Here is a 27,837-nt window from a genome sequence, read left to right on the forward strand (position 1 = left end):
CAATCTACTAAGTCCAAAGGACAAAGTAAAGCTAGAAAGAATACACCAATCTCCTCTCAAGAAAAGCCCCAAGAATGTGAATGCCCAAATCTAGAATTCCTTCATCAAGAAATAAAAATCCTGGAAGCAGCCAGAAAGAACATGTTCAAATACCCAGGCTCTGACAGCTCCTAAGAATTACAGAGAATATTTTAGGAAAGAATATTTCCAAAGACATAAAAGGTAGGCTTGCAACCAACAGTAAGTTACCCCACTTATAATCCTAGAAGAGGGAAATGAGTCTTCAGTGAGACAGAAGATTTTTAAGTTTTTCTGATGAAAATGCCTATGAAATATCAGAGAAACTGAGAAAGGTGGATTATTTGAGCAACTGGAAAGAATTGAATGAGGAGCTAAAGTTAATAGTCTAAGCAGGAAGAATAAAGAAGTGTCCCTTCAGAGTCTTCATGTCTCCAGATTATTGAAAGAATTAAATGAGAAAAGAGAGAGGTCCTGGGGATAGACGGTTCTGTTGAGTCTAAAAGGCGGAGGAGGGAGAAAAGGGAGGAAAATAATGAATGCACTCATGTAGAAAGGCAAAAGAAGGGGTGAGATATGCTATTTCTCATAATTAGAGTTTATGAAAAGATACAAAATGGAAGAAGGGGTTGAAGGTGGATATTAGAAGAGCCTCATTCATCAACAAAGGAGAGTTAAACACACACACACACACACACACACGCACACACAGCATTCAGTAAAGAAGTACATAAAGCTCAAAAGGGAAGCAAAGGGGGATGGGGGCAGGGATTAAGAGGGAAGATAACATTGAAGAGAGAAGTCACAAACACCTGCTAACTTCTAGACCTTCCAGTAGAGATTCAAAAAGGAGTAAGAAAGAAAGAAAGAAAAGAAAGAAAAAGAAAGAAAAGAAAAGAAAAGAAAAGAAAAGAAAAGAAAAAAAGAAAAGAAAAGAAAAGAAAAAGAAAAAGGAAAAGAAAAGAAAAAGAAAAAGGAAAAGAAAAGAAAAAGAAAAAGAAAAAGAAAAAGAAAAAGAAAAAGAAAAAGGAAAGGAAAGGAAAGGAAGAAGAAAAGAAAGGAAAGGAAAGGAAAGGAAAGGAAAGGAAAGGAAAGGAAAGGAAAGGAAAGGAAAGGAAAGGAAAGGAAAGGAAAGGAAAGAAGGAAAGGAAAGGAAAGGAAAGGAAAGGAAAGGAAAGGAAAGGAAAGGAAAGGAAAGGAAAGGAAAGGAAAGGAAAGGAAAGGAAGGAAAGGAAAGGAAAGGGAAAGAAAAGGAAAGGAAAGGAAAGAGAAAGAAAAGAAAAGAAAAGAAAAAGAATCTAAAGGGGTGCCTCCCTTTGCTTGCAGGCAATTGTGGTAATGTGCTGCACAAATGCGTGGACATTATTGTGCTATGAGAAATAATAAGAGAGAACAAAGGATTCTGAGTCATTTGAATTGATAGAGAGTGGAGGGAACAGAATCTGGGGGACAATTTGTACAAAAACAATACCATGGTAAGAGAGACAACTCTGAAAACCTTATGGGCTCTGATCAAAGCAATGGCTAGCAATATCTCCAAAGAACCTGTGAAGAAGTATGTTCCTATCTCCTGAAGAGAAGTAATGGATTATGAAAGGTGCAAAGACAACACGGTGATAATTCCTTTTCTTTGATTTATTTGTCACAAATTAATTTATCCCTCTCAATTAATTGGGGAACAGGTCAGGGGAAAAGATTAATAATGAAAAAAACAAAGAACCCTGGAAACATTTGTTTAAATGCACAGGAGAATTTAAATGCCCAGAATTCAGAAGGAGGCATAGACAAGCAAGAGTGTTGAAACTACATATGGTTTTTATTATGAACTTTTATTTTTAAGCAAGACTTGTGAAATGGAAAGTCATTGTTTACTAGAGGATCCTCTTTTTTTCTTCTGAATCTATATGAACAAGCTCTCTAGGGTGGTTAGTTTTAGAATTAAAATTTTTTTTTATTTTTTTAATTTCAAAATTGTATTTAATTAATTAATTTATAATAAGAAAAAATGTTAAGAATGTAATTGAGATCAATGGAAATTCTTGAACTTGGGTTCCAAATATGGACTTCATAAGAACAAGATGGGGAGGTGACCACTTAGTAACTGTAGTGAATGACAAGCAAGCTCAGTAAGGAAAGTTGAGAAAGGAAGGAAAGAAAGGAAGAAAGGAAGAAAGGAAGAAAGGAAGAAAGGAAGAAAGAAAGAAAGAAAGAAAGAAAGAAAGAAAGAAAGAAAGAAAGAAAGAAAGAAAGAAAGAAAGAAAGAAAGAAAGAAAGAAAGAAAGAAAGAAAGAAAGAAAGAAAGAAAGAAAGAAAGAAAGAAAGAAAGAAAGAAAGAAAGAAAGAAAGAAAGAAAGAAAGGAAGGAAGGAAGGAAGGAAGGAAGGAAGGAAGAAAGAAAGAAAGAAAGAAAGAAAGAAAGAAAGAAAGAAAGAAAGAAAGAAAGAAAGAAAGAAAGAAAGAAAGAAAGAAAGAAAGAAAGAAAGAAAGAAAGAAAGAAAGAAAGAAAGAAAGAAAGAAAGAAAGAAAGAAAAAGAAAGGAAGGAAGGAAGGAAGGAAGGAAGGAAGGAAGGAAGGAAGGAAGGAAGGAAGGAAGGAAGGAGAAAGAGAAAAAGAGAAAAAGAGAGAGAAAGAGAAAGGAAGAGAGAGAGGGATGAAGGAAGGAAGGAAGGAAGGAAAGAAAGAAAGAAAGAAAGAAAGAAAGAAAGAAAGAAAGAAAGAAAGAAAGAAAGAAAGAAAGAAAGAAAGAAAGAAAGAAAGAAAGAAAGAAAGAAAGAAAGAAAGAAAGGAAGGAAGGCAAGTTAGTTAGTTGTGGGACGGGACTAAGAAAGACCCAGCTCTCAGGAACAAGCAGAGGACAGTCCCAATACAATCAGTCCTGGCCAGAACACATTTAGAGCATTAAACTTGGTTCTGGGCACCACATGTTTGGAAGGGAACTGTAATCTGGAGAATGACCAGAAGAGGGAGCTCAGGATGCAAAGAGCCTTGAATTGATGCCATTCGAGAATTAGCAGAAGAAACTAATGATGTTTTCCCTGGGAAATAGATGACTTAAGGGCAATGTCATACACACATGTACATATATACATGCATGTACATATACATACACACAGGTATCCCTTCCACACTGTGGCTTTCCCCATCGCAGTTTCAAAATATTGCCAGTTTCCGTGAGAAATTAAATGGGAATTTGGATGGAGTTTTGCAGACGCCAACAGACAGCACAGAAAAAGTTTTGAAACTCAGAAATGCATAAAGCATTTGTCTAGTTTTGCATAATCTCAGCCTCGTCCATCGTTTAATGCCATAACGATACATGATTTCTTTTTTCAGGTTCAAATGATTGGAAAGAGCATGAAAGCCAGCAGATAACGATCAAAGGCTCGAAATGTTTGCCTGCACATAGCCTGTGGTCTATGTAGAGTCTGTGGCCAAATACTTAACCAGTATTTCACAATAAGGAACTGTAAACACTCCATAAAAGAATAAGGAAAATTTCGGACTTCTCCTCTGGTATAAAGGGAGGGCCAAAAATTTTTGCCCAGATTTTCCAGAGGGTGGGGGCGCCGTGCTCCTAACCTGCCATAATGTGGAAGGCGTGCCTGTATGGATGAACACTGAGAGGGCTGTTGTGCTGAAGAGGGATTCCACTTGTACTATTTGGGCCAGACAGCAAAATTAGGAGCAAGGAGGCAAACTTAGTCTTGATGTCAGGAAACAAGATGGTACCATTTAGAGCCATCATCAAGTGTCTTGACCTGTCTCAAAAGGACCTTACCGGAGCTCTTCCAACAAAGACTGGGTCGCCAATTGTTAAGCACATGGAAGGGGAGATTCTTTTCCAGGTGTGAGTTAGACTCACTGACTTCTGAGCTGAGGCCCCTTCCAATTGTGTTCTGTGATGTTGTGGAAGGGCAGCCGCCTGGGGGAGGCACTGGCACCTTTATTAGGACTATTGGCAATAGCCGTGAGATGATCACTTGTTGAATTTGTCATATAAGAAATTCTTTTTCCATACGAGATGGATTAGATGGCCTCTGAGGCCCCTCTAACTCTTTGTGCTTGTGTTTCTTCCCCACACCTGAAACACTGTGTCCTGCACTGGAAACACTCTGCCTCAAGGTGCTGACAAAAAGCTTAACTCTTTCCCTGCTCCAGGCTAACTCAGAGTAAAGGGTAAGTGAGGCAGCTAGTTGGCATTTAGCTAGGGGGCACTGGACTTCAAGTCAGAAAGATCTGGGCTTAAATCCCATTTCAGATACCTACATATTGGATCACCTGGGGCAAGTCCCTTGACCTCTCTGATCCTCAGTTCCCTTATTTGTAAAATGGGCATAATGATTGCATCTATCTCCCGGGATTATTGTGAAAATCAAATTAGGTAATTTGTGTGAAGTTCTTTGAGTCTTAGAGAGCTATATAAGTGTCAGCTGTTCTTATTAAGGGTATTGACTGGTCTCTGATAAGGGTTTGGTATCCAAGATATATAGACAATTAATATAAATAGATATGAGTGGAAGCCATTCTCTGATTGATAAATGGCCAAAGGACATGAATAAAGAACTCACTAAAGAAGATTTGCAAACTATTATGAAAGAGTGCTCCAAATAGCTAATAATATAAGAAACGCAAATCACAATTCTGAGATTTGACCTCAAATTCAGCAAATTGTCAAATATGACAAAAGATGGAAACAATCATTGCTGGAGGGAGTGTGGAAAGATAGGCATGCTGATACATTGTTGGTGGAGCTTTGAATTACTGTAACCATTCTGGAAAGCAATTTGGAAAAATGCAAATAAAGTGCTGAAACGTTTGTATCCTATGATGTAGAGATTCCAAAGCTGGGCAGATACATGTATATACATAGAGATAGAACATTTACTAAGCACATACTATGTGCCAGACACTATGCTAAGAAAATATATATATACATATATATGTATGTATGTATGAAGAGAGAGATCCCAAAGTCATTGATAAAAACAGATTCCATATATGTCAAAAGAATTATAATAGCACTTTTATGGCAGCAAAGAACTAGAAACAAATAAATGCCCATTGATTATGGAAGTCAAAACAAATTATGGAATGTGACAGTTTATTTCTCTCTGGGAAGAAATGACAGTTATGATGAATTCAGCTCTAATGGGGGCCTGATGAATGGCCAAGCAGACTTAGACAGTATCTCCATGCAGAAGATGCTTCTAGGACCGTGATGGTGACATGCAGAGCTCTCTTTTTGGGCAGTCTTCTTTTGCAGTCACCCACCAGAGTTCCTGGGGTAGAACTGTTCCCTTCCCCCTCTCCTTGGGCCTGAGGACATTCCTCACTTGACCCCCACCTCTGCCCAGCAGCCCAATGGGAGCACTTCCTCCCTCACCTGTCTGAGTTAAGGGAGGGGAGCAGGGGTTGGGGGAGGGCACAGTACTCAGTCTGGGGGATGGGGATGGGGTTGGGGCAAGGCCTGGTACTTACTTCATCTCTAAAAGGTTCACCATCACTGTTCTAGGAGAATAATGTCAGCAACAAACTTTGGAGATCCTGGGCTTATAAGGACCTTCAGTAACTGATTCCAGGATCACTGGTTACATGGTACAAGGAAGGCTTTCTGATTCTCCTTGGAGATATCCAAAAGGTCCTTGTCAACTTGCTCTTTCCAAAAAAGATCTTTTTCTCCAATGTTTTCAACCATCTCTGTCCACAGAGACATTTAGCTGTAAGAGCTTCAGGAACAAGAGAACTCTTCCCACCATGAGCCATCTGGCTCTCAAGAAACAGGCCTTGGGTTCTTAGATTTTTGTTCATTCTTTTCATCCTGGGTGTAGAGAGTGGAATTTCTAACTTTAGGAGGTTTAAAGTCTGGGAGGAGCCCTTCAGGTCAAAATCCAGGCTGGTTATATAGTTTTGAAGCCTTGAAAAGAAGAATCATCTTCCCACATGACCTTGAAGCTTCCACCCCAATGGAAGGATTTACCCAACTTGAGCTAAATGTTGAGCCTACTCCCTGCCCAAATTCACATGGTATGGGGGTGGGGGGGTCATGCCCCCAAGATATTGGGGGAAATGTTTGTTCTCACTATATCCTTTATAAAAACTAGTAGATCTCAGTTAAATGGCTAAACAGAACTTAGCTTAGAACTGGGGGGTACAAGACATTGCCCCCTAAAAGCTGGAGGAAGCCTTGCCAGTGAGGATAAAGCTAATGGCAGAGGAAAGAGGGTGCCTGAGAATTCTGAAGAGGCAATGGACCTTGGCCCTGGGAGAGTAGAGCCAAGCATGTATGTGGTACAACAAAGTATGAAAAGACTTATCTGAACTGATCCAGAGTGAATCAGAAGAGCTGCAGAAACAGTAGCTATAGAATCACCACCACAATGCCGATGGAAAAACAACCACCCCAAAACAGCTGAAAAATAAAGGAATGATGAAAAATCGGGAAGAAGCAGCTTGGCCCCTAAGAAGAGCTACAAGAAGACACCTCCAACACCTTCGTCTTGGTGGGGGTGTTGGGACGATGGAGGTGAAACATCAGACTTTGGGTAATGCCTTGATCGATCTTCCTTGATCGATCTTTTAGATTTTTTTCTCTTTAAAAACTTTGTTCTACAGGATGGCTCTGGAAGCGGAGAGCAGGAAGAACGTGGGGGAAATCTAGGTGAGTTAAAACAAAAGATAGCAAGAGAACATCATTAAGGGTTTTCTCCTGCTGATACCAGGCTTAGTCATGAGACCTCTGGGGCTGGGTTTGGCCAGAATCAAAAAGTCCTTGAATGAGAAGCAGGAGGATGTCATTAGTGAAGGATCCATGGCTAGTTGGCTCTAATGGACGTGTGACATAATACTCCAGAATTCCTACGAGACTAGAACAAACCATGCTGTTATGCCGGCTCTACTTCCCCCTGTCCTAGACCAGTTGTTTACCATTTTGAATTGAATTTTCAGCTGTTCCTGCTGCGGAAATCTGCTCAGTGCACTGGGAGATGGTTGGCTCTGTCCCCAAGTTCTCTCAGCCCCCACCCTTGTTCCTACAATGATCATCAAAGCCAAGCAATTAATCTACAAGGCAGAAAGGCAGAAACCACAGCTGGTGACTCTGAGGAGGGTGGTAGCCACTCTCCCTCCGTTCCTTAGGGGTGTCCCATACATAGCCTGCCAAAAAGGGTAGAGCTAGCCCAGTTTTCTGGGTGGGTGCTTCTAAATTGGCCCTCCTACAACTGAGTCCCCCGTGTGGAGAGGGAGATGAGTAAGAGACCCAAGTGAGGCTCATTTCAGACAGAGTAGTGGCTACCTGACTGGCTTCTTGTGAGTCCACACTGGCGTTCTCCTGACCACTTCCCAGGACTGGGCAGTGAGGACACTGTATCAAGGTGTCAGTGACTACTATGTCCAGAGACACCTTTGGGGGCTTGCCCCTTTCCTTCAGATACTATGGGACCCTAGAAGTAAGAGGTCCTGGGCCCTGACACATTTGGATTAGAATCTCCTCCCCACCCCTGCCCTAACTAGCTTGGGAATAGTGAGTCAGCTTTGGTCTCCATCACATTTTGAAAGCCTTGAAATTGATCCTAATGGTGCGTCAATCAGTGCCAACAGCCAGGCCTGGGCAGCTGCTCCTGTCTCCCAGGAACTGTCATTGAACTGGAAATTGCCTGTCCCAGAAATACACCAGCACCTCAGGGAGATCTAGCACTCTGAATAATAGAATGCTGTTAGCAGTGGGCCAGGAGACAACAGGCCACAGCTGAGGCCATACACCAGTGATGAACGCCCAAGTCTGAGTGCTTTGGGACCAGAGAAGGAAACCTATTTAACAAGAGCTCCCAGTGCACTTTACAGATAGTAAGTATCTCATTTGAACCTCATACACCTGGGAGGTAAGTATCTGAGGTCACATTTGAACTCAAGACCTTCTGTTTCCCAGCTTTCTCTCCACTGAACCACCCACCCACCTAGCTACCTTTCTACCTCATTTTAAAGGAAAACCCTGAATGCTCAGAGTTGTGGCTTGCTCCTTTGATATGGCCAAGAATTGGAATTGGGAGGATTTGGGGCGAGTCACTGAACCCCTCTGAGGGTTGGTTCCCTCCTCTATAAATTGAGGGGATTGGTCTGGACTTGTTTTCTGCCTTCTGGGCTCCAGCTTGGAAATGATTCCCTGGCCACTGTCCATGCTCTGCTGTCATTGGATCACAGGATTAGGGATTAAGTGGTAGAACAATCCCAGCAGCAAGGCCTCAGAGGGCCTTTAAAACTTTGCAAAGTGCTTTACTTGTGTGCCCTTTGTTGCTCAGTTGCCCACAGGCTGGGACCCCATAACCCACAGCTAATCCTGGAGTGTTCTTAGCAAAGATCCTGGAGTCCTTTGTGTTTTCCTTCTCCAGGGGATCCAGGAGATCCTTTTGTTTAAGTGACTTGCCCAGGGTCACACAGCTAGTGTAAACCTTAAAATTTCTTAAACTTATGAATGTTGGAAATTTCCCCATTGGGAAATTTCATACTTGAAAAATTTCCTACTGATAGTAAGAACTCTATTGGAATGTGAAAATCCTTGGCATGGGAGGGTCCTTCTCCTCCCTACTTAAGACTACTTTAGGACAGAAACCTTTTGCTAAACAATGGAAAGGGCTTTGACCTATACTTAAGAATAGAACAGGAAGTTCTTTGAGTCATGATTGATTTTAGAATTGATACAATAGAGATACTTGGAATGACAGAACCAGGTCTTGGAACTTACAATCTCCACCCTTCTCAGAGTAACAGGATTTAAGAAGGGCTGCAGCAAAGATCAAGATTTAATTATTTGAGAATATGACCTTCAACAGACATGCAAAGTGGGGCAGACCTCTGGGCGGTCCTGGGTTAAGCTAGAGCCACCATTGGCACAGGGGAGACATGGACAGTGATTGGTAGATGTGAGAACTGAGGGGAGGGGACTTAGACTGTTGACTTAAAGATAGCAGGGTCTGAGGACAGAGGAGGAGAGGTTTTGCTCTGAGGAGGTTTTGCTCTGAGAGGAGGGCTTGCTCTGAAGGAGGCTGGAGGTAGAGGCCCCTGAGACTGTTTCTCCATTTTGGTCACGTGAGTGATAGGGACTGATCTCTTTTCTTTGCCTCAGCTATCTAAGGGCTTGGGCCTTTGGCCCAGCCTAAAGAGAGGGGGTATTTAAGCCCTATTCCCTTCTTTCCCCTTTCTCTCTCTCTCTCTCTCTCTCTCTCTCTCTCTCTCTCTCTCTCTCTCTCTAATACCTTTCTTCCTCCTGTTTGTAATTAAACTCCATAAAAGGTTGACTGCTGACTTGAGTTTTCATTTAGGAATTACATAGCTGAATTCCTTGGCGACCTTAAATTAATATATATGTCTTTTAAAGTGATTTCCATGTCACACTAGGAAGTGTCTGAAGCTGAATTTGAACTTGGGTCTTCCTGGCTCCAGCCTAGATGCAGGTATTGAGAGTCTAAACTGGTGGGAGAGTTTGCCAAGCCCCTTCCAAAAGGGTTGCTCATTCACCTGTGACTCCAAGAAACTGTAGCATGCACAGTGGCAGATGGGCTAAACAAGGCTGAGGGCGACTGATGCCGTCTCTGACCCACCAGTGAGTTAGGGGAGGCCTACCCTGGCACAAGAAGACTTCTACTGGAGGAATGGGCAGGTGAGAGCTGCCACAAAGGCTGCTGAAGCAGGCACCAGGGGGCCCTAAGAACTTGCTTAGACATCAAAGAAGTCAGGGTCATCCATCCACTCTAACCCCCACCATCTGCACTCAGTCTTGCAGCTGAACTTCAATGACTTTGGAAGAGCGAAGCTGACGGCTTGACGCCATTCTGCCTCACTTCAGTCCAATCTGTGCAGACATCTTTAGGCATCAGTGATGCCATTTTGGTCCTCTTTTCGTATGAAGGACAAGAACCAATTTATGTGACCTCATTTGATCCTCACAACAATCCAATGAGGTAAGGACTATTATCCTTATTTTCTAGAAAAAGCACCAGAGGCTTCCAGAAGTGAAATGACTTGCCCAGGTTCCTACAAGTGTCTGAAGAAAGAATTTGAACTTGAGTCTTCCTGACTCTCTGAAAGGAACCCTCGAGAGCCCAATGAGGCAAACCTGCTCATTTTACAGTGGAAGAAGCAGAACCAAAAGTAGTTAAAGGGACTTGCCCAAAGTCTCTCTGGAAATTCTTTATCAGCTCCCTTTCATTTGCCTCAATCACAGGGTGTGACCTTAATCAAATCTTCCCCAACCCTAGATTTAATCTCTCATCTTCACTGAATTGAGAAAGAGTCAAGTCCTCCACTCTTCTCAGCATTTCCCATTCCTTTTTAGGCTGATGGGATTAATACTCCCCTAGTAAGCACTCAATTCAATTCAATGAGCATTGATTAAGCCCCATTGCTGGTTTTCTAGCAGGGTATGGCTAGAGAGTTGGACTAGGAAAGCAGATCCTTTGAAATCAAATCTTTCTAAATGTGCTGCTGGGGAGCCTTTGGAGAGACCCTGGGCCAGCAGGAAGATACATTGATCTTAAATAAATTAACTCAGGGGCAGCTGGGTGGTTCAGTGGATGGAGAGCCAGGCCTAGAGACAGGAGGTCCTGGATTCAAATTTGACCACAGACACAGACATTAATTCAGACTAGTCTCTGAAAGGTCAAACACTGAAGGTGAAGCTTAAATACTTTGGCCACATAATGAAAAGCCAGGACTCATGGGAAAAGACCCTAATGTTGGGAAAGATAAGGAAAGCAGAGGATCAATGGATAGAGTGTCACAGAAGCAACAAACATGAGCTTGGACAGATCTGGGGAGGCCTGGTACAGCCCCCTGGGGGGGCATGAAGAGTTGGACAGGACTGAACAACAGGATATTCTAAGCCCTGTGCTAAGTGCTGGGGACCCCCAAAGAGGCCAAGAAGCAGCTGCTGCCTGCAGCAGCTTATATCTAAATGGGCAAGAGCACCATGATGACTTCCAAGCAAGGCTGCAGAGAGTTAAGCTGCTCAAGGCACCTCCCACAGATAGACTTTTCACGTTTCGTCCCAAAATGGAAGAGACGGGATTGTTGGGGATGGAGGGATCAGCTGAGGGGTTTTGAGGATGGAGGGTGTTTGTAGAGAGCAGGGAAGCAGCCAGCACACAGGGAGAGCCTGAGGATAAGTGAGAGAATAGGGATGATGGGTAGAGGTCACTTGCTGGAGGAGATGGGAGGAAACCGAATCATTTGTGCAGGGAGAGAGCCAGAAGGAGACCCTCGTTCTGGGAGACAGAGAAGAAGACAGAGATCTTGGTAGAAATCCTCTAGGAGATGTGATTGAGGAAGAGGAAGGAGGATGAAGCTCTCAGCAAATAGTCTCCATATTTTCCTGGAAATATGAGGCAAGGGCCCAGCTGAGATGGAGGGCAGGAGGGAAGGGAGCAAGCTACGGGAGGATTAAGGAGTGCTGAAATGGTTTGGAATAGCAGCTGTAGACAATGAGGGCTCAGTTGAGTTACTTAACCTGTTAGCACAGCTGTACACTGGGTACAAGAGAAAATAGTCCCGACGGCAGTGGTGTGTCATTCTAAAAGCAAGCCCAGCTCAATAGACACCCAACCCTGGCTGGCACTTTCCAATCAATCCTGGGTTTGGGTGTTTGGTTCTTTGTGGAAACCTGCAGCACCTTCAAGCAGCATTCCAAAGGATTCTTTAAGGAACAGAAAAGATTCTCAAAGAGGGGGACGGTGAGACTAGAAGAGTCGTTTCCAGACTAGGTACCCTCCACAGAAATAGGGATTTGTGGGGAAGTGACAATAGCAACACCATTGCCCTTCTCAGCTCTGAAATCTTCCCTATCCAATGGGGCAGCAGGTTTCACTTCCTCTGCTCTAAAATGTCCCAGACCACCTTGATTTGGACTCTGCCGATGCCATCTTTGATGCTCAGAAGGACAGGGCTGCTAGATGACTGTTCCATCTTGGAGGTCTCCCCAGCTTCAAGTCTATGATTCCTTGGAACAAAGTATTCAGTTTAGACATTCCACACCCCTCCGAATCAAACTGATTCAAAAAGGATGTATATTTTTACATATATATATATATATATATATATATATATAAAGCAAGGGCAGCTAGGTGGCCCAATGGATGGAGTCAAGAGTTCAAATCTGGCCTCAGACACTTACTAACTGTGGGACCCTAAACAAGTCTCTTAACCCTGTGGGCCTGTTTCTTCATCTATAAAAATGAGTAGGAGAAGGCAATGGCAAACCCCTCTGGTATCTTGGCCAAGAAAACTCTAAATGGCCCAGAAGCCTCAGAGAGGACTGAAATGATTCAATAGCAACAATGTATGGAGCTAGATAAAGAAAGCGATCATTTAATGATACCTTGTTAAAATATGATTTGCTATAGCAGTTAAAAAGCCACCTCATCCAGGAAGCCTTTCCTGGTGCCTCCCAGGGTACATCTACCCAGCTGTGAGTATCTTCCCCTCTAAGGCTGCCCTCCATCTACTCTCTATAGGCATCTATTCTGTTTTATGTGTTGTCTCCTCCCTGGGTGAGTATAAGCTCCCCGACAGCAGCTTATACAAGAAGCAAGCAACATCCCCCTTCTCTACACCACCATGTCCTTGTAAATCCTGAACTGACCCTGATTGGGAGGGTTTCAGATCAATGGAGTAACAGTGAGGCAGGGAGGGCTGAGTACACAGGAGTACTGTCATCTCTCACCCTGATGACTTCTTCGGAGCTGGCAGCCCTCGAAGATCCCCAGATCCTTTTCCCTGGGGGGATTCTGGCTCCCTCCCACTGGAGGTGCATAACTCAAACTCCTCATCTCCTCCCAATCTCTGCTTCTTCTTTCCACTTCTCTCTGGCCAGTTGCCATTCTTCCAGTTGCAGAGCTGGGGCTGATGGCTTTCCTTCCCCACCAGTTCATTCTTCTTTTATCCCCTCTCTCCCCCAGTGCTTTCCCAAGGTCTCTTCTCTTGTGCATTTAAAACTAGGGGTCTGTAAGCCTGCAGTAAAGAAATCTAGGGAATTCTGGGGGGCCGGGGATGGGGTGGGGATCCATGCCTCCTGTCACCTTCCTCTTTTCTCAGGTGGCAGCAGCAAGAAGGGCTGCACAACCATTAATGCTAAAGAGGAATCTATGAAAGGGCTCAGGTTTCAAAGGGCTCCTGACACCAATCTGCATTAGAAGGTGTAGACAAGAGAGCTAGGTCTTGACACTGGTTTGGTAGGACATGAGCCCAAGGTCAGGGGTGTGGGGAGCCAGGATATTTTTTGTAACATGACTTCGCCCCTTAATGACAGAGAGGAGCTTATGGAAGGGCTCTGAACAGAAGAGTTGCATTTCAAAGACAGTAAGGGCTCTTGATGCCAATCTATTTTTCAGGAAGTATAGGCAGGGAAAGTAGGCATCTTGGCACTGGTTTGGCAGGGAGCTCTGCTTAGAAGGGTTCAATCCTGCTCCTCAAATAAACTTGTGGCTGTTTCTGAATCTCATGCTGACAGCTTCAGTTCCATGCCAGTGTAGACACAAAGTATTGCTCAAGTTATTGAGCTACTGGATCTTCCAACATTGCCTGGGGTTCACTGGTATCAGGGCTCTAAGGCAAAGGAGCTGTGGGGAGGGCTGAGCTCAACATAACCATCGTGATGTCTCTTCAAATCATCCCTTCTTCTGGGAATGGGGCTGCCAGAACAGCCCAGGCACTACCTGGCACTGCCCTGAACCAGGTGGCAGAGGGGAGTGTTGGGAGCATTCCAAGTGTCCTCATCAACTATGAATGGGGATGGAAAAGGATTTTGCGGAAAGAGTAACGGGTTTGGCCTGAGTGAATCCAGAGAGCCTCAGCCTGAATCCTTGTGACCTTGGAAAAGTCAACTCAGCATCTGTAAGCCTCAGTTTCTTCTGTAAAAGAAGAGGTTCAGACTAGATGGGCCCTAAGGACCAAAGCCCAGCTTTAAGGCAATGGTCCTATGGAAGATCCTTAAGGGGAGACTTTCATTTTTGCCTTGGTGCCCCAGGCTAATCCAGGACTGGGCATACTGCAGATCCTAAAGATGGGTTACCAATGGCACCTGTGATGGTGCTCACAAATACCAAGGAGTCACCACCAAAGTCCCAAAGGTCAGCTCCTCATTCCTGATGAGGCCATTTCCACACTGATCTCTGGGGTCCTGGAGAGGCTCCTTGAAAAGTTGGAATCACCCTGGCTTTTCAGAAGGGGAGGAGGAAGGAAGAAGAGGGGCAGTGGGAATCAGTTGGCCTGGGGGAGGGAGCAGGCCAGAGTCCTGGGAGATAAAGACCACGATGGGCTTTTGGCTCTGACTACAAAAGGGAACAATAGCTTGACTTGAGTAGAAACAAGGTGAAACAGTGGGATAAAAATGGAAGACAAGGCTACAGTCTTGCTAGAAGTAAAAGCCATGCAATGTGGCAGGACTTAGGGCCAGGGACGGGGTCTTATGGAGGCTGGGGTGGCATAGGAACAACAGCTCAAAAATACAATGACTCTGGGGCCAGAGGCCCTGGATTCAAATCCTAATCCTGAGACTTGAGAAGTGGTAATCATCCTGGGCTAGAGGGTCTCTGAGGTCCTTTCCAGTCCTGTCTATTTATCTGGCCTCTCTGACGCCCTGGGCTAGAGGGTCTCTGAGGTCCTTTCCAGTCCTGTGTCTATTTATCTGGCCTCTCTGACGCCCAGTGCCTGGCACAAAGAATAACAAAGCTCCATTAGTGCCCATTGACTTGCCTTGGATGTTTTGTGGGTGCTTAACAGAGGTTTGGGATCGATTTAGCGCTGCCATGCATACAGCAGGCGCTGTACAGTGTGCTTGTGTCTGTAGAAGTATACCGTCTTATCTGGATTCAAATCCCGGCTTTGCTACTTGGACTGGCCTGGAACTGAACCTCTCCGAGCCTCGGTTTCCTCATCAATAAAACAAGGCATGCAGATCCTGGAGGAGCGCCACAGTCTTGCAAGGTGGAGCTGCCCTTCCCATTTATAGATGAGGAAACTGTGGTACCGAGAGGGGGAAACGAAGGCCGCACAGGTCTCCAGCCAGGCCCGGTGGTCTTCCCTCACTTCAGCACCTTGGGGGCCAGAACCGGAGAGGCGGCCGGAGAGCCCCAGTGCCCAAGCAGGGAGAGCGGACCGTAGAGGGACCAAGCGGCCGGCGACCGTGCGGGGGTATCTTCGGACCGTTAGTGAGGGAGCTGAGACGCTACTGGACGCTCGCGTCAGCGGTCAATCACCGCACGGCAGGGGCGTGTTCCGGCCGCCCCGCCCTCCTTCCCTTTCAAAAAAGGCCAACAGCTGCGAGGCCCCGGCCCAGGCGGAAGGGGGAAGCGGAGAGAACTACATTGTATCGTCCGGGAGCCGCCGGCCCTCTGTGACGTCAGCCGCACCGGCGTTCCAAGGAAAGCGGCTGCGCTCCTGCTCGGGCTCGCAGGGTCCAATCGGGCGCGGCCCAAGGAAGGGGGCGGGGCTCCAGGAGGGGGCGGTGGGGTAGGGAGGCCTGGGCGGGGCCGCGCGAGCCTCCTGGGCCTTGTAGTTCCTGAGGCCGGGAGGGGCCGGGAGCGGAGGCAGCTCATCTCTTGGCCTCGCTGCGCTTGGGGCGGGCCCGGCGGAGGCGGCCCGACGCTCCCCGTGGGCAGACGCGGAGGCGGCGGTGGTCGGCAGCCCGGAGCAGAGGCTAGGCTGGGGTGGAGGAGGCCGGCGGGGCAGCGAGAGCGACAGCAGCATCGGCAGCGACAGCATGGTGTGAGGCCCCCGGCCCCCACCCAGCGAGGCCAGCAGGGAGCCGGTAGGCCGGCATGGGCGACCGCCGCCACTGCTGCAGCTGAGGGCCGCTGGGCGGGCAGGCAGGGGCAGGGACAGGGGCAGGCGCCCAGCAGCACAGAGCAGCCAGGCCCCCTCGTGCGCCCCCGCGGCCGGGCCATGGCCGGGGCCATGGAGGAGGACGAGTACACCAAGCTGGTGATGGAGTCGCAGCCCGAGTGGCTGCGGGCCGAGGTCAAGCGGCTCTTCCAGGAGCTGGGCGAGACCACCCGCGAGAAGATCCAGGCGGCCGAATACGGGCTTGTGGTGCTTGAGGAGAAGCAGCAGCTGAAGCTGCAGTACGAGGAGCTCGAGCTGGAGTACGAGACCATCCGCGGAGAGATGGAACAGCTCAAGGAGGTGAGTGAACCAGCGAGCGAGCGCCGCCGGGCCTGCCCTCCTTCTCTCTCCCCTCCTCCCCCGGCCTGTCAGGCTGGCTGCGCTGTTCCTGCCCCAGCCCCCTTCCCATTCCCCCAGGAGTCCCGTCGGCCCCAGCTGCCCCCCCTCCCTTGGAGCGGGGATCCTTGGAGATCCTCGTTGGGGTGCTAGTCCAGAGCCCCTTAACAAGCTGGCAGCAGAGAGGTCCGGGAGTGGGGGCTGGCCTCGGTTGGCCGACCCGGCCTGACCGTCTAGAGGTTCGGCAACCCGGGTCCCCGCCTTCCTGGGCAGCTGCAGTGGCCTTTGTGTGGCCTGCGTGCTCATAGCTCCAAGCTGGGTCTGGACCTCGGTGCTGATTGGCCTTTCCGTGCCCCTGGAGGACACCTGGCATAGAGCTGCCCCTACCCTGCAGACATTTCTCTGCTGGGATCTTGGCCCTGGGAAATCCCCTTCTGGGACACAAGCTTTGCTTGGGAGGAATAGAGCAGACTGTGAGAGAGAATAGCTCATACCACACACAGAATCCCCACAGCAGCCCCATCTAGAATGCCAATCATAATCGGAGGCGGAGAACACAGGAACTGGGCCCTGGCTGGCACTGTTGGCCAGATAGCAATCCTGGCCAGTGTGTGTTAGGGAATCTCAAAGAAGTGGTTGGAGGCTGTATATGGGGTTGTGGGCTTGTCATCCCTGGAGTATCTGCATCCTCTCTAGAGTCAGGCATAGGTCACTTGCATGGTTATGTAATGATGCCTCTGTTTCTTTGCCTGGGTTCTAGCCAACAGCTTTCAGTCAGCCCTCTTGAGAAACCTGGGGGAATGTGGCATTAGGGAGATCTGGTACCTAGAGTGAATTCATTGAGGGAGGGGAGAGGCTGAATCCCTTCTGGGGGGACACCCCCCAAGGTGTCTGACTTTGTGGGAAGCCTGTCACCAACTGATCCAAGAAGGCTGTTCTGACTGGGTGCCACCCTCTTTCCAATATGCTAGTGGGGGATGGATCAGAGGAACTTGCCAGCAAAGGTATCCTGGGGGGATCCATCCACAGAGCAGTAGGAAGGCCTGTAGGAAGCCCTCCCAGAGTGTCGGGTTGGTGGAGCCGACCAGCCCCAGCCTCACTTAGTGACTGATCCCCAGTGGAGACCCAGAAAGGGCTACTGGGATCAAATGGAAAGAGGCAGCATTATTTGATTGAGAAGAATTCTGGGGATTGGGTTCAAATATTGCTTCTGACTATGTATGTTGATTAGGGATCTCTTATCCCACCTGAGCCTATTTCTTCTGTCTAATGGGGGTAACAGCAATCAATCACTTGAATATCAATATCATGCATAAAAATCAATTTGGTGTTAGTAGATTGAGAGCTGCTGACCTGAAGACCTGACTTTGGATCCCACTTGTGACACCTAATGGCTGGTTGAATGGGTCCTCCTCTCTGAGAGCTCCCTAGACCAAGGAAATGACAAATCAGATGGAAAGGATTGTTATAAGGAATACCCAGAGGAAAAACCTTTCTCTGTTAGTATAGATCATCACCATCAATATAGCCTCTAGCATGTGCCAGATGGGGCTGGGTCTTCCTGATTCAAAGGCCATTTATTTATCTTATAAATATACTTGTGGGGAAATCTGATGACCCTACTGAGAACTCAATCCAGAACAAAACTTAGTCTGGCTTTTTGATATGATTATTTTTTACTCATAAACACATGAACTCGTTCATTTGCTTTGCTTTTGAAATGGTTTTTGAAAATTGGTTTTTTTAACTAATGAACATTTATTTCCTTTTCTTCCCTCAGTCTTTCCCCTAAGAATATTTTTCAAACATGCAGCATTTATTAAGTCCTTGCTACTAAATGCCAGGCCCTGTGCTACTCTCTTGGGATACAAAAAAAAAAAGACAAAAGCCCTGCTCTTTGCTATCAAACAGCTATCATTCCCAGTTACTTTCTGTTCTTGGCCAGTTCTGCCTCCCAAGCAGATCCCTGGGAAGGAAGAGCTTAGACCTTCGTTTGTGCTGTTTTTCCCATTTATTAAGGAATTTCCATTCTATGGAATGCTTGTGGTTCTGTGCCCCGAATGCATGCATCCCCCTGGGTTTTATAGAAAGGGAAAAGGGACCTTGAAGCCTTTCTGTTATCCTACAGGAAGGTTCTATTGATCATTCTAGACTTGAGTTGGAATTGAATCATACTGAAATACTTGCATAGATTTCAGTGGATAGAGCTCTGACTCTGGAGTCAGGAAGAACTGAGGTCAAATCTGACCAGCTCTGTGAACCTAAGTAAGCCAGTCACTTAGCCTCTCTCTGCCTCAGTTTCTTCCACAGTAAAATGGGGATAATAATTTCACTTCCATCCCAGAACTGTTGTCAAAATCAAATGACATAAAAAAGCATTTTCCAGGCTTTAAAGTGATACATAATTGTTTATTTGTTATTATTTCATGGCATTATTTTATTACCCAGTAAAATGCCCCCACTCCTTCCTCTTGCACCTAACCCTAATTCTAAGCTTCTGTTTAGCCTGGAAAGATCCCTGTTGTTTCATGTCCTCACTGTCTCTTGGAGCTTTGGCAGTCATCCCTTTGATGATTCCCCACACCTAGCCTGCCTTCTCCCTCTCCTTTCCTTATCCTCCTCTGAATTTCAAGTCTGCTGGGATTATTCAGCCTCCCCTTCCCAATCTCCAAACTCTCCCAGAATCGATGACCTGTACCACCCAATTACATCCTGACTTTTATTCTCTCTTAGGTTTGCTCTGGCTTGGTGTGCCCACCCCTCATCCCTAATAAGTGTATACTGACCACTCCTGTATTGGCCTTCTCCTTTGTCTTTTCATTCCCCCAACCCCCAGTGCCCAGGCCATGCTGAACTCTTGGCAATCTCTTGGCAGTAACTGGCTGGATCCCCAATACAACTTCTGCCCTGTGTGTTTATCACCCCTCTATTTTTAGTCTTTGTGTACTAGAGTGTTTGATGATAGGAAGGATCTTTGAGGGCAGCTATTTTCCCCCTCCCAACTGCCCTTTTATTAGAACATCCCTGGCAGGGGACCATCCATCTGAGGAAGACAGCATGGGACTGTTGAAAGAGTCTGAGCTCAGAGGCCACCTCTGGTTCCCTCCCTGGGTGAACATGAACCAAGTCACTAGATAGCCCTGGACTCCAGCTTCCTTTTCTTAAAAGACCAAGAGAGCCTCCTCCATATCTAGCTTGATAATCTTTTGATCTTCCAGCCTCTGTTTGAATGTTGCCAGTGAAGGGGAACTCATTGCCTTGCAAGGAATGCCTATATAACTTAGGACCTGTTTATTTAGTAGTAGTAGTATTTGAGGACTTCCTCTTATTGAGGAGAGGCTCTCTGAGTTGTAGTTTGCTCATCTGCAAAATGGAAGTAATACTACACACTTTGCATCTGTGAAGACCATTTGAGCCCCTCCCATTAGAATGTCAGCTCCCTGAGGGCAGGGCTGGCTTCTTTATGGCTCAGTAATCCAGACCAACTGGTATACAGTTGATGCTTAATAAAAACTTGTCTTTGAGTTGAGTTGATCTGAAATAGGCACTCCTCAAACTGCCACCTTTAGCTCCAGAGTAAATTTTACTGTCTTCTTCATAATGGCCCTTCTGCCAGTTGAAGGCAACTCACCTGGTCCTTCCTGCTGCCTTTTCCTTCAGACTAAGCTTTCTCTGTTCATTCAGCAGATCCTCCAAGAAGAGTGCCTGGATTACTCACTGCCCTCTGGGTGGTTCATAATCTTTCCTTCAAGGATGTGGGCTGACTCGGGCAGAGGATGATGGGATTGTCCACTCTCCTGGGTCCTATGTCCACCCAGCTGCTAAGAAACCCACATTCCCCACATCAAGGTCATGATTTCAGTCTTTTTTCTAGAACTCATCCTACACCAAACTTGATTGAACTCATAAAGTGCCTGGTACGGTCTTGGAAGAGTCATTGTCTTTAGAGAGGTGACTGAGAAGACATACCTTTTCATCCCAACAGGAAGCTAAGTTGTCCCCTCACTAGAAAAGGTCATACTTTTTTTTTTTAACCCTAAAAAATGTTTATTGATATTCTTTTTTTTTAAATGGCACTGCTTCCCGTTGTATCTCCTTCCCCCTAGCACCTCATAGAAACCTGTTACAAGAGATGACAAGTCTGAGCAATCAAAATAAGACAACCCAGAATTCATGTTCCCCTCTTGTCCACCACCATCTGTAGAGACATGGTAGGCATGTTTCACCAGCACGATTTGAAGGCAGAACTGGTCACTAATCAAGGATGTAGAAAGTCCTAACTATGGTCCCTGCTTTGATCAGAGCTGGTTTTGTAGTCCTTGAACATGTTGCTCTTGCTTATTTCACCTAGCATCAGTTCATACAAGTCTTCTCAGGTTTCTCTGAATTCTTCAGATCCATCTTTTATAGCTCAAGAATAATTCTCTTACATTTCTATACTCCAGTTTCTTTAGCCAATCCTCAATTTCTGAGCACCCATTTTGTCTGAAGGTATAAATGGACTTTTGTCTCTGTCTTTGCCTGACGTGGCATACAAGTAGTTATAGGGTCCCTGGGTCAAAGGGCCAGTAGAATCAATTGAGGGTTATGATTCCCAAATGTTTTCCAAGCTGGACCAATTCTTCCCTTACCCAGAAGTGCAGTGGAGGGCTAGGATTCTTCTTTCCTCAATTTTAACCTCAGTGTTTCAAGCCAATGAATACCTAAAATATTTTAACAGGCTTTATTTTGACTCCCCACTCCTTATACTCTATAATAATAATAATAATAAATAATAATATTGGAATCCTAATTTCTTAAAGTTTGCAAAGGACTGTACAAATATAGCCTCATTTGATCCTCGTAACAACTCTAGGAGGAAAGTGCTATCCCTGTTTTGCAGATGCAGAAACTGAGACAAAGTCTAAGGGTCACTCAGCTACTGTGTCTAGAATGGGATTTGATCTCAAGTCTCCCTATAGAAGGGGGCCTCCCAATGAGAGTTGGAGCTCACATAGATTGGAATTTACAAGACACTTACTTTACCAACCCCTTATGAGGTTGAGAGTACACATATTATCCTATTTCACAGGTCAGGTCACTGAGGTAAAGTTCCTTGCCCAAGGTCCTGGCAGCTTGACCCTAATTGCATTCCCTTCTTAATCTAACTACACTGGCTCTCTCACAGGGCCATTCTCTCTCCCCAATACTTCCCTTCATCAGTTATTATTTGGCAGATGGAAGGGGTCCCCATCTTCCCAGTGATTTCAGGACCTCCTTGGCATCCTTGTTTTGTCCCCTAGTGCTCAGAGAAGCTGGTGTGTGGGTGTTGCTGGAAGAGACTCTGCCTGAGCTAGATATGCTGTCCAGGGCCAGCCCCTCCCTGGCTCAGGGCTCAGTGGAAACTTGGATATGAACCTATACTGTAGACCAGAGTGCTGGGGTCTGGAGCTTGACATCAGCTTGGCCCCACTCTCAGCCTGCCAGCCTTTTCCCCAGCTGATCCTTTAGCCTCCTAGACTCAACTGCCTGGGGAGGGTGGGGGAGGAGTGGAGAATGAGTCACAGGATGTGAAAGCTGGAAGGGACTTGAGCAGCCACTAAAGCCAGCCTTGAGCTGACCCAGAATTCCCCCTACAATGTCTTCAGTCTTTGCTCAGAGACCTCCAGAAATGGAGATCTCTCCACCCCCCACGGAGGTAGCCAGAATCCTTAGACAGCATTCTTTCTTGGCAGCACACATGGGGATCTTTTTAGTTATCTGTCCTCCATGTATCTGTTGTCCGAGGAACATCCAGGGCTCATTCCTCAGCAGAACCTTGGTTATCAGAAGGGATTGTGTTTAATCAAAGATCTGGAGCTGGAAATGCCCCCAACAGCCATCTAAACCCCTCTCCTGTTTCCCCATTGTACAGATGGACAAAACTGAGTCCCAGAATGGGCAACCAATTAACCCCAGATAGTACAGGTGACTGAGCTAGGATTTGAACTCAGGCCCCAATTCACTGTGCTTTCTACTACCACATTGCCTCTTTATGTAAGATGCCCTAGGCACAACCAGGATACCATGACAGCAGCCTCAAGGGGGCTTAAGGGAGGCATTGGGTAGACCTAAGGCTCAGTTGCCAGACTATCTCCTCTCAGATGAGAATAGAGTTGAAGGATCTGGAATTTGGGCCCCAATTAAATGTCTCTGTGGTAACCTGAGTTCTCAATGCTGGAGGCATCTTCTAACATATCTTGAATGACAGCCGTCTCCTTCAGAGGCGAGGCATGCCCAGAATGCTGAGCATGGCATCAAACCTGTCGATTGGCGCGACCCTTCTCACTCCAAGAGGCTTTAGGCTCAGGAATGAGGAGAGCCTGCCAATGCTCCTTGCAGAGCTGGTGTGGGCTTCAAAATTAGTTTGTTGTTCATTCGGCCTTGGAATCTGACTCTCCAGTTTCAGGTTTCCAGATTTATCCATCCCAATTGGCCTCATTAAAATCTATTTACCATTCTGGTCTGAACTTGTTGGTTCTCTCTTGGTGTGATACGAAATTGAAGTGCTGGGTCTATTGGAGTATGATCTGAGAGAGTGACAAGGACAATCCTGGGATCATTGAATCTTCAGTGAACCTCAGCAGACACTGCTGGGCCAACCCCCCCCCCACCCCAATTTTACAGATGAGGAAATGAGACCCAAAAAAGAGTACATAATAGTTACCAAGGCTGAATTGGGGCTCAAGTCCTCCACGCTTTCCAGCATATCAAAGAATAACAAGGATGAAAAAAAAATCTGCAATAAAAGGGAAAAACATTTCTAAAATTTTCATAAGAAATGATCTTTTTAGTATGGTCTTTTTTTTTTGAGTTTTCTTTGTTTTTAACCTACTTAAATATTTTTCAAATTACATGTAAAAATTTATTAACTTCTTTTAAAATTTTGATTTCCAAATTCTCTCCCTCCCCCTTCTCTCCCTTCTCATGGAGAAGGCAAGCAATTTCATATAGGGTATACATGTTCAGTCCTGCAAAACACATTTCCATATTAGTCATGTTGTGAAAGAAAACATAGACTAAAAAAAGAAAAAATAATAACGTATTAAAAGTCTGCTTTGATCTGCTTTCAGACTCCATCAGCTCCTTCTGTGGAGGTGGAGGGCATTTTTCATCATGAGCCCTTCAAAATTGCCTTGTACAGTGGAGGGATAGCTAAGTTGTTCACAGTTGGATGTCGGATAATCACTATTTCTGTGTACAATGGCCTCCTGGTTCTGCTTACTTCACTTTGCATCTGTTCATGAAGGTTTTTCAGAAATCATTCTGCCTTCCATTTCTTATAGCACATTGTATTCCATCACTATTATATGCCACAGCTTCCCTAAGTGACCAGCATTCCCTCAATTTCCAATTCTCTGTCAGCCTATAAAGGGCTGTTGAAAATATTGTTGATTGGATCAGCCCTTCTCCTAAAAAACCAAAAAGAAAAATCACTTTGGGATATCAACCTAGTAGTGATATTGCTGGGTCAAAGGGCATGCACAGTTTTATAAGCTTTTGGACATAATTCCAAATTGTTCTCCAGAATGGCCGCATCTGTTCACAACTCCCCCAACAGTGCATTAGTGTCCTAATTTCCCGACATCTCCTCCAGTATTTATCATTTTCCTTTTCTGACATCAGCCAATCTTATAGGTGTGCGACAGCTGTTTTAATTTGCATTCTTCCATCAGTAGTGATTTATAGCGTTTTTTATGTGACTATAAATAGCTTTAATTTCATCTGAAATTCTTCCTTTGACCGTTTATTAATTGGGGAATGATTGGTATTCTTATAAATTTGGCTCAGTTCTCTAGAGAAATGAGGTCTTTATCAGAAAAACCTGCTATATACAATTGCGCCATCAGCTTTTTGTTTTTCTTCTAATCATAACTGCATTGGTTTTATTTGTACAAAACCTTCTTAATTTAATGTAATCAAAATTTCTGCTTTATATTCCATAATAGCTCTTCATCTCATTTGATCATAAGTTCTTCCCTTATCTATAGAACTGACAGGTAAACTCTTCCGTTCTCCTCTTAATTTGCTTATGGTATTATCAGCCTTTATGTCTAAATCTTGTACCCATTTTGACCTTATCTTGGTATGTGGTGTGAGATATTGATCTGCTTTTCAGGTTTCCCAGCAGTTTTTGTCAAATAGTGAGTTCTTCTCTCAAAATCTTGGATCTTCAGGTTAATCAGACACTACATTACTATGGTCATTTATTGCTGTGTAAGGCGTACCTAGTTTATTCCTCTGATCACTGTGTTTCTTAGCCACTACCAGATTGGATTTGTTTTGTTTTGTTTTAAACCCTTACCTTCTATCTTAGAATCAATACTATGTATTGATGAAGGCTCAAGTCCTACCTCTGAAATACCTGGGGAGGTCCCTCCCCAGGGCTGCCTGTACCAATGACCTCACAAGTCCAGTCCATTTAAAAATGATATTGAATAGTGGTATCAAACTCACATAGAAATGGGGGCCACTAAACAGTCTGAGCATAAGGATCTTTGTGAGCTGCAGACTGATTTGGAACACTATATATTAAAATGATCTCTGTTATATTGTATTTATCTTGTTAAATATTTTCCCAGTTACATTTTAATCTGGTTCAGCTTCACTCAGGAGTTTGCAGGGCCCCTCTGGCTGGTATTTGATGCTTCTGGTGTAAAGATATCTTCTGAAAGATAGAGACTGGGAATAGAGGGCCATGTAGTAGAGCAAGAGATAACCAGTGGGATAGCCCATTGGGCCACTGGTCTATGGATTTAGAGAAAGGTCCCCAGTCCACAAGATGATCTCCCGGTGGAGGTTTCATGAGAGCTTCCCAGGATTTATAGGTATGGACATAGATTCTGGAAGGATCCCTTTAGATCAGATCAATGTAGTCAATGTTCCACCTCCAGGATGACTGAATCATAAGATTTTAGATAGGGAAAGGAGCTTTGGAGATTGGCTGGACGATCATGACCCAGTCTTGGGGGTGGATATATGTTACTCAAATCCTTAAGTGTGAGATGAAGGTGGCTGGGGAAATGTTAGAGGAAATTAACTTGATTTCCCTGTTGAACAAATGACCCATATTCTAAGTATCTTCAAAAGAGATGTGATTTTGTATTTACTATGTCAGAAGTGAAACAGTGGCTAGGGCTGCTCACATTTTCTTTCCTTTTTTCTTTCCCCTTACCTTCTGCCTTAGAACCGATATTAAATATCAGTTCCAAGGCAGAAGAACAGTAAAGACTAGGCAACTGGGGTTAAGTGACTTAGCCAGGGTCACACAACCAGAAAGGGTCTGAGGTCACATTGGAACCCAGGACCTCCTGACTCTATCCACTGAGCCACCCAGCTTCCCCAACATTTTCTTATAGATACTCATTAGTGGTGGGGATCCCCTCACTGCCGTGGTTTCATCTCCTCCCTTCCCGCCCTCTGTTCCCAGCCGTGAGTCTGGAGCATTTTTAAGCAGCCTACCCTTTGGAATGTGGCTGTTTTCAGCTCCGGTGGCCCTGGCCTTGCAAGAATGCAGCTGACACGCTCAGAATTGCACCTCCAGGCACTGGCCAAATCCCCCAGCTCAGAACCAAAGTGCCCTGACTGTGTTGGAGTTAAATCACTGTTGGGCCAACTTGGGGAATAAGCTGGAAGAGACCTTTGAGCTCTACCCCCGTCACTTGGCAGGTGGTCCCACAGCTTTGCCGTCCTGACCCTTTGATGGCTGGGGGGGGGGGGGGGGGGTCAGAGCAGGGGGAGGAAGAGGAAGGCAGCCAGCCACTCTGGAAGGTACCCTGGATCTGCAGTGGGGGACCTGGCTTTGATGCTTCCCTCTCGTGGGATGGGGGGCTCCCTGCTGAGTCTGGGATGGCTTCGGCCCCCTCCCTCCTCGGAGGTAAGCAGAGCGTGATCCCCTCGGGCTACCAGAGAGGCTGGGTTTGGACGTGTTTGGTCCACCCTGCGGACGGGCCTTCCGTCTTTGGCTGGAGGAAGCCCTGCCTCTTCCTGACCTTAGTTTAAGTGAAGTTCCAGGCACCTTTTTGGAGCTGGTGAGGAGGAAGGACAGAAGGGAATTGTCCCTGAAATGTCCCGTGTCCTCTGGATGAATCTGGTGGCCTTCAGAAGCCCCTGGGGCCCAGGCTGGAGAGCAGTTTGAACCCTGAAGTTCAACTACCCTCTGCTGTCATTGCCCAGAGCTGAGACCAGGGGACATTGCCTTCCCCTCCCCACCACCTACTCCTTCCCAATTTAAACCAGCTCCCTGGATTTAGAGCCCATGTTCCTTTTTTTAAACCCTTACCTTCTGTCTTCTGTGCTGGTTGCAAGATAGAAGAGCAGTAAGGACTAAGCAGTGGGGGTTAGGTGACTTGCCCAGGGTCACTACAGCAAGGAAGTGTCTGAATCCAAATTTGAGGCCTCCCATCTCTGGGCCTGACTCTGAAACCCCTGGGCCCCTCCGCTGCTCCCTCCCCTCCATTTTCTGATAAATGACACGTGGGTAGATGAGAAGAGATGATTTCCATTTGCAAAGATGTCGTCATCATTGCTGGGAGGTTTCACTGTATTGACAGTCAGCTTTCCAGGCTCAGGGTTGGGCCCGCTCTGGGCGCCTACCAGGGCACGGAGTGGCTGTCAAGGGTGGGGACGGTGCCCTGGCAGCCTTGGGAGCAGGGCAGGCGGGGCAGAGAAGCCCCAGCCTGGCCACGTGAGCTGATGGCGCCCCCCCCCCCCCCCAAGGCCTCCAGAAAGGCCGAGTCCTGGTGGGGGATGGAGAGGCCACCTGGAAGCTGCAGCGGGCCCAGGAGAGACTCTAAGACTTCAGCGGCAGAGAAAGGTGCCAGCCTGCTTGGGCCGAGGGAGGTTCCTCCTCTGGAAATGCCTGATAACGACCCGAGGCGGGCCGCCCGTCCTTCGTGCTTGTTCAGCGAAACTCGTGGGCAGCCGGTGTGGGGAAGGCGGGCACGAGGGGTGGGGAGGGGCGGCCGGTCGCCTCGTGGAGCGCCGCAGCCTCGGGCCGGTCAGGGGCAGGGGAGGAGGCACGGCACCCGCAGACCTTTCTGGCTTCCGTTTCGGCTCTGAAATGCTGGCTGTTGGGACGTCCCCTGGCGCCTCTGAGCGGATCCCCATCCTGTGCCGGTGGCCCTGCCTGGAAGCTGAAGCAGCCGTGCCCTGCGAGGTTTCTGCTCACTCCAAGCCTCGTGAGTTCATCCACAGGCCCAGAATCTCAACGAGCCCCAGCGAGGGTGCCTGACGGCTCCCTCCTCGCCATCTCCAGCCCCAGCCTTCCTTCTGCAACCGCCTGGCCTTCGGTGCCCTTCGCTGTGCCCCCGGGCTCCCCTCCGCCCCCCTGTAAATGGACCCTTCTGGGGAGGCCCCCGCAGTGTCCACTGGGGCAGAGATCTGGACTCCGGGGGCCTCCTGCCCTCTCTTCTGACCACCGAAATCCCTCCTCTTGGGTGGCAGCGGCAGGGCCAGGCCGGATGCCGGAGGGCCTCGGGAGGGGCAGGATGGCGAGGCTGGGCTTCAGAGACAACCGGGGCCCTGCAGGACTCCCTCGGCGCTGGCTGGGCGCTGGCTGGGCAGAGGCGGGCGTTCGGCTCTGGCACCCTCCAGAAGG

At 46.7% G+C, this 27,837-nt stretch overlaps 1 protein-coding gene across 4 annotated transcripts in view; it reads left to right on the plus strand.

Moving 5' to 3' along the window:
- The first annotated feature begins 15,497 nt into the window (after window positions 1-15,497).
- BICD2 (BICD cargo adaptor 2) overlaps window positions 15,498-27,837 on the plus strand; it is a 65,412-nt gene continuing 53,072 nt past the window's right edge. For 2 of the 4 annotated variants that reach the window (XM_001368904.4, XM_056804150.1), the window contains exon 1: window positions 15,505-16,184. In XM_001368904.4, coding sequence (XP_001368941.2) covers window positions 15,945-16,184 — 240 coding nt within the window. In that variant the 5' untranslated portion in view covers window positions 15,505-15,944. Of the gene's footprint in view, window positions 16,185-27,837 lie in introns of all 4 variants that reach the window. The other 2 variants (XM_056804151.1, XM_007500622.3) reach the window with 2 other exon arrangements.

This window comes from Monodelphis domestica, chromosome 7 (genome assembly GCF_027887165.1).
Source record: "Monodelphis domestica isolate mMonDom1 chromosome 7, mMonDom1.pri, whole genome shotgun sequence".
In the NCBI taxonomy this organism is placed as follows: Eukaryota; Metazoa; Chordata; class Mammalia; order Didelphimorphia; family Didelphidae; genus Monodelphis; species Monodelphis domestica.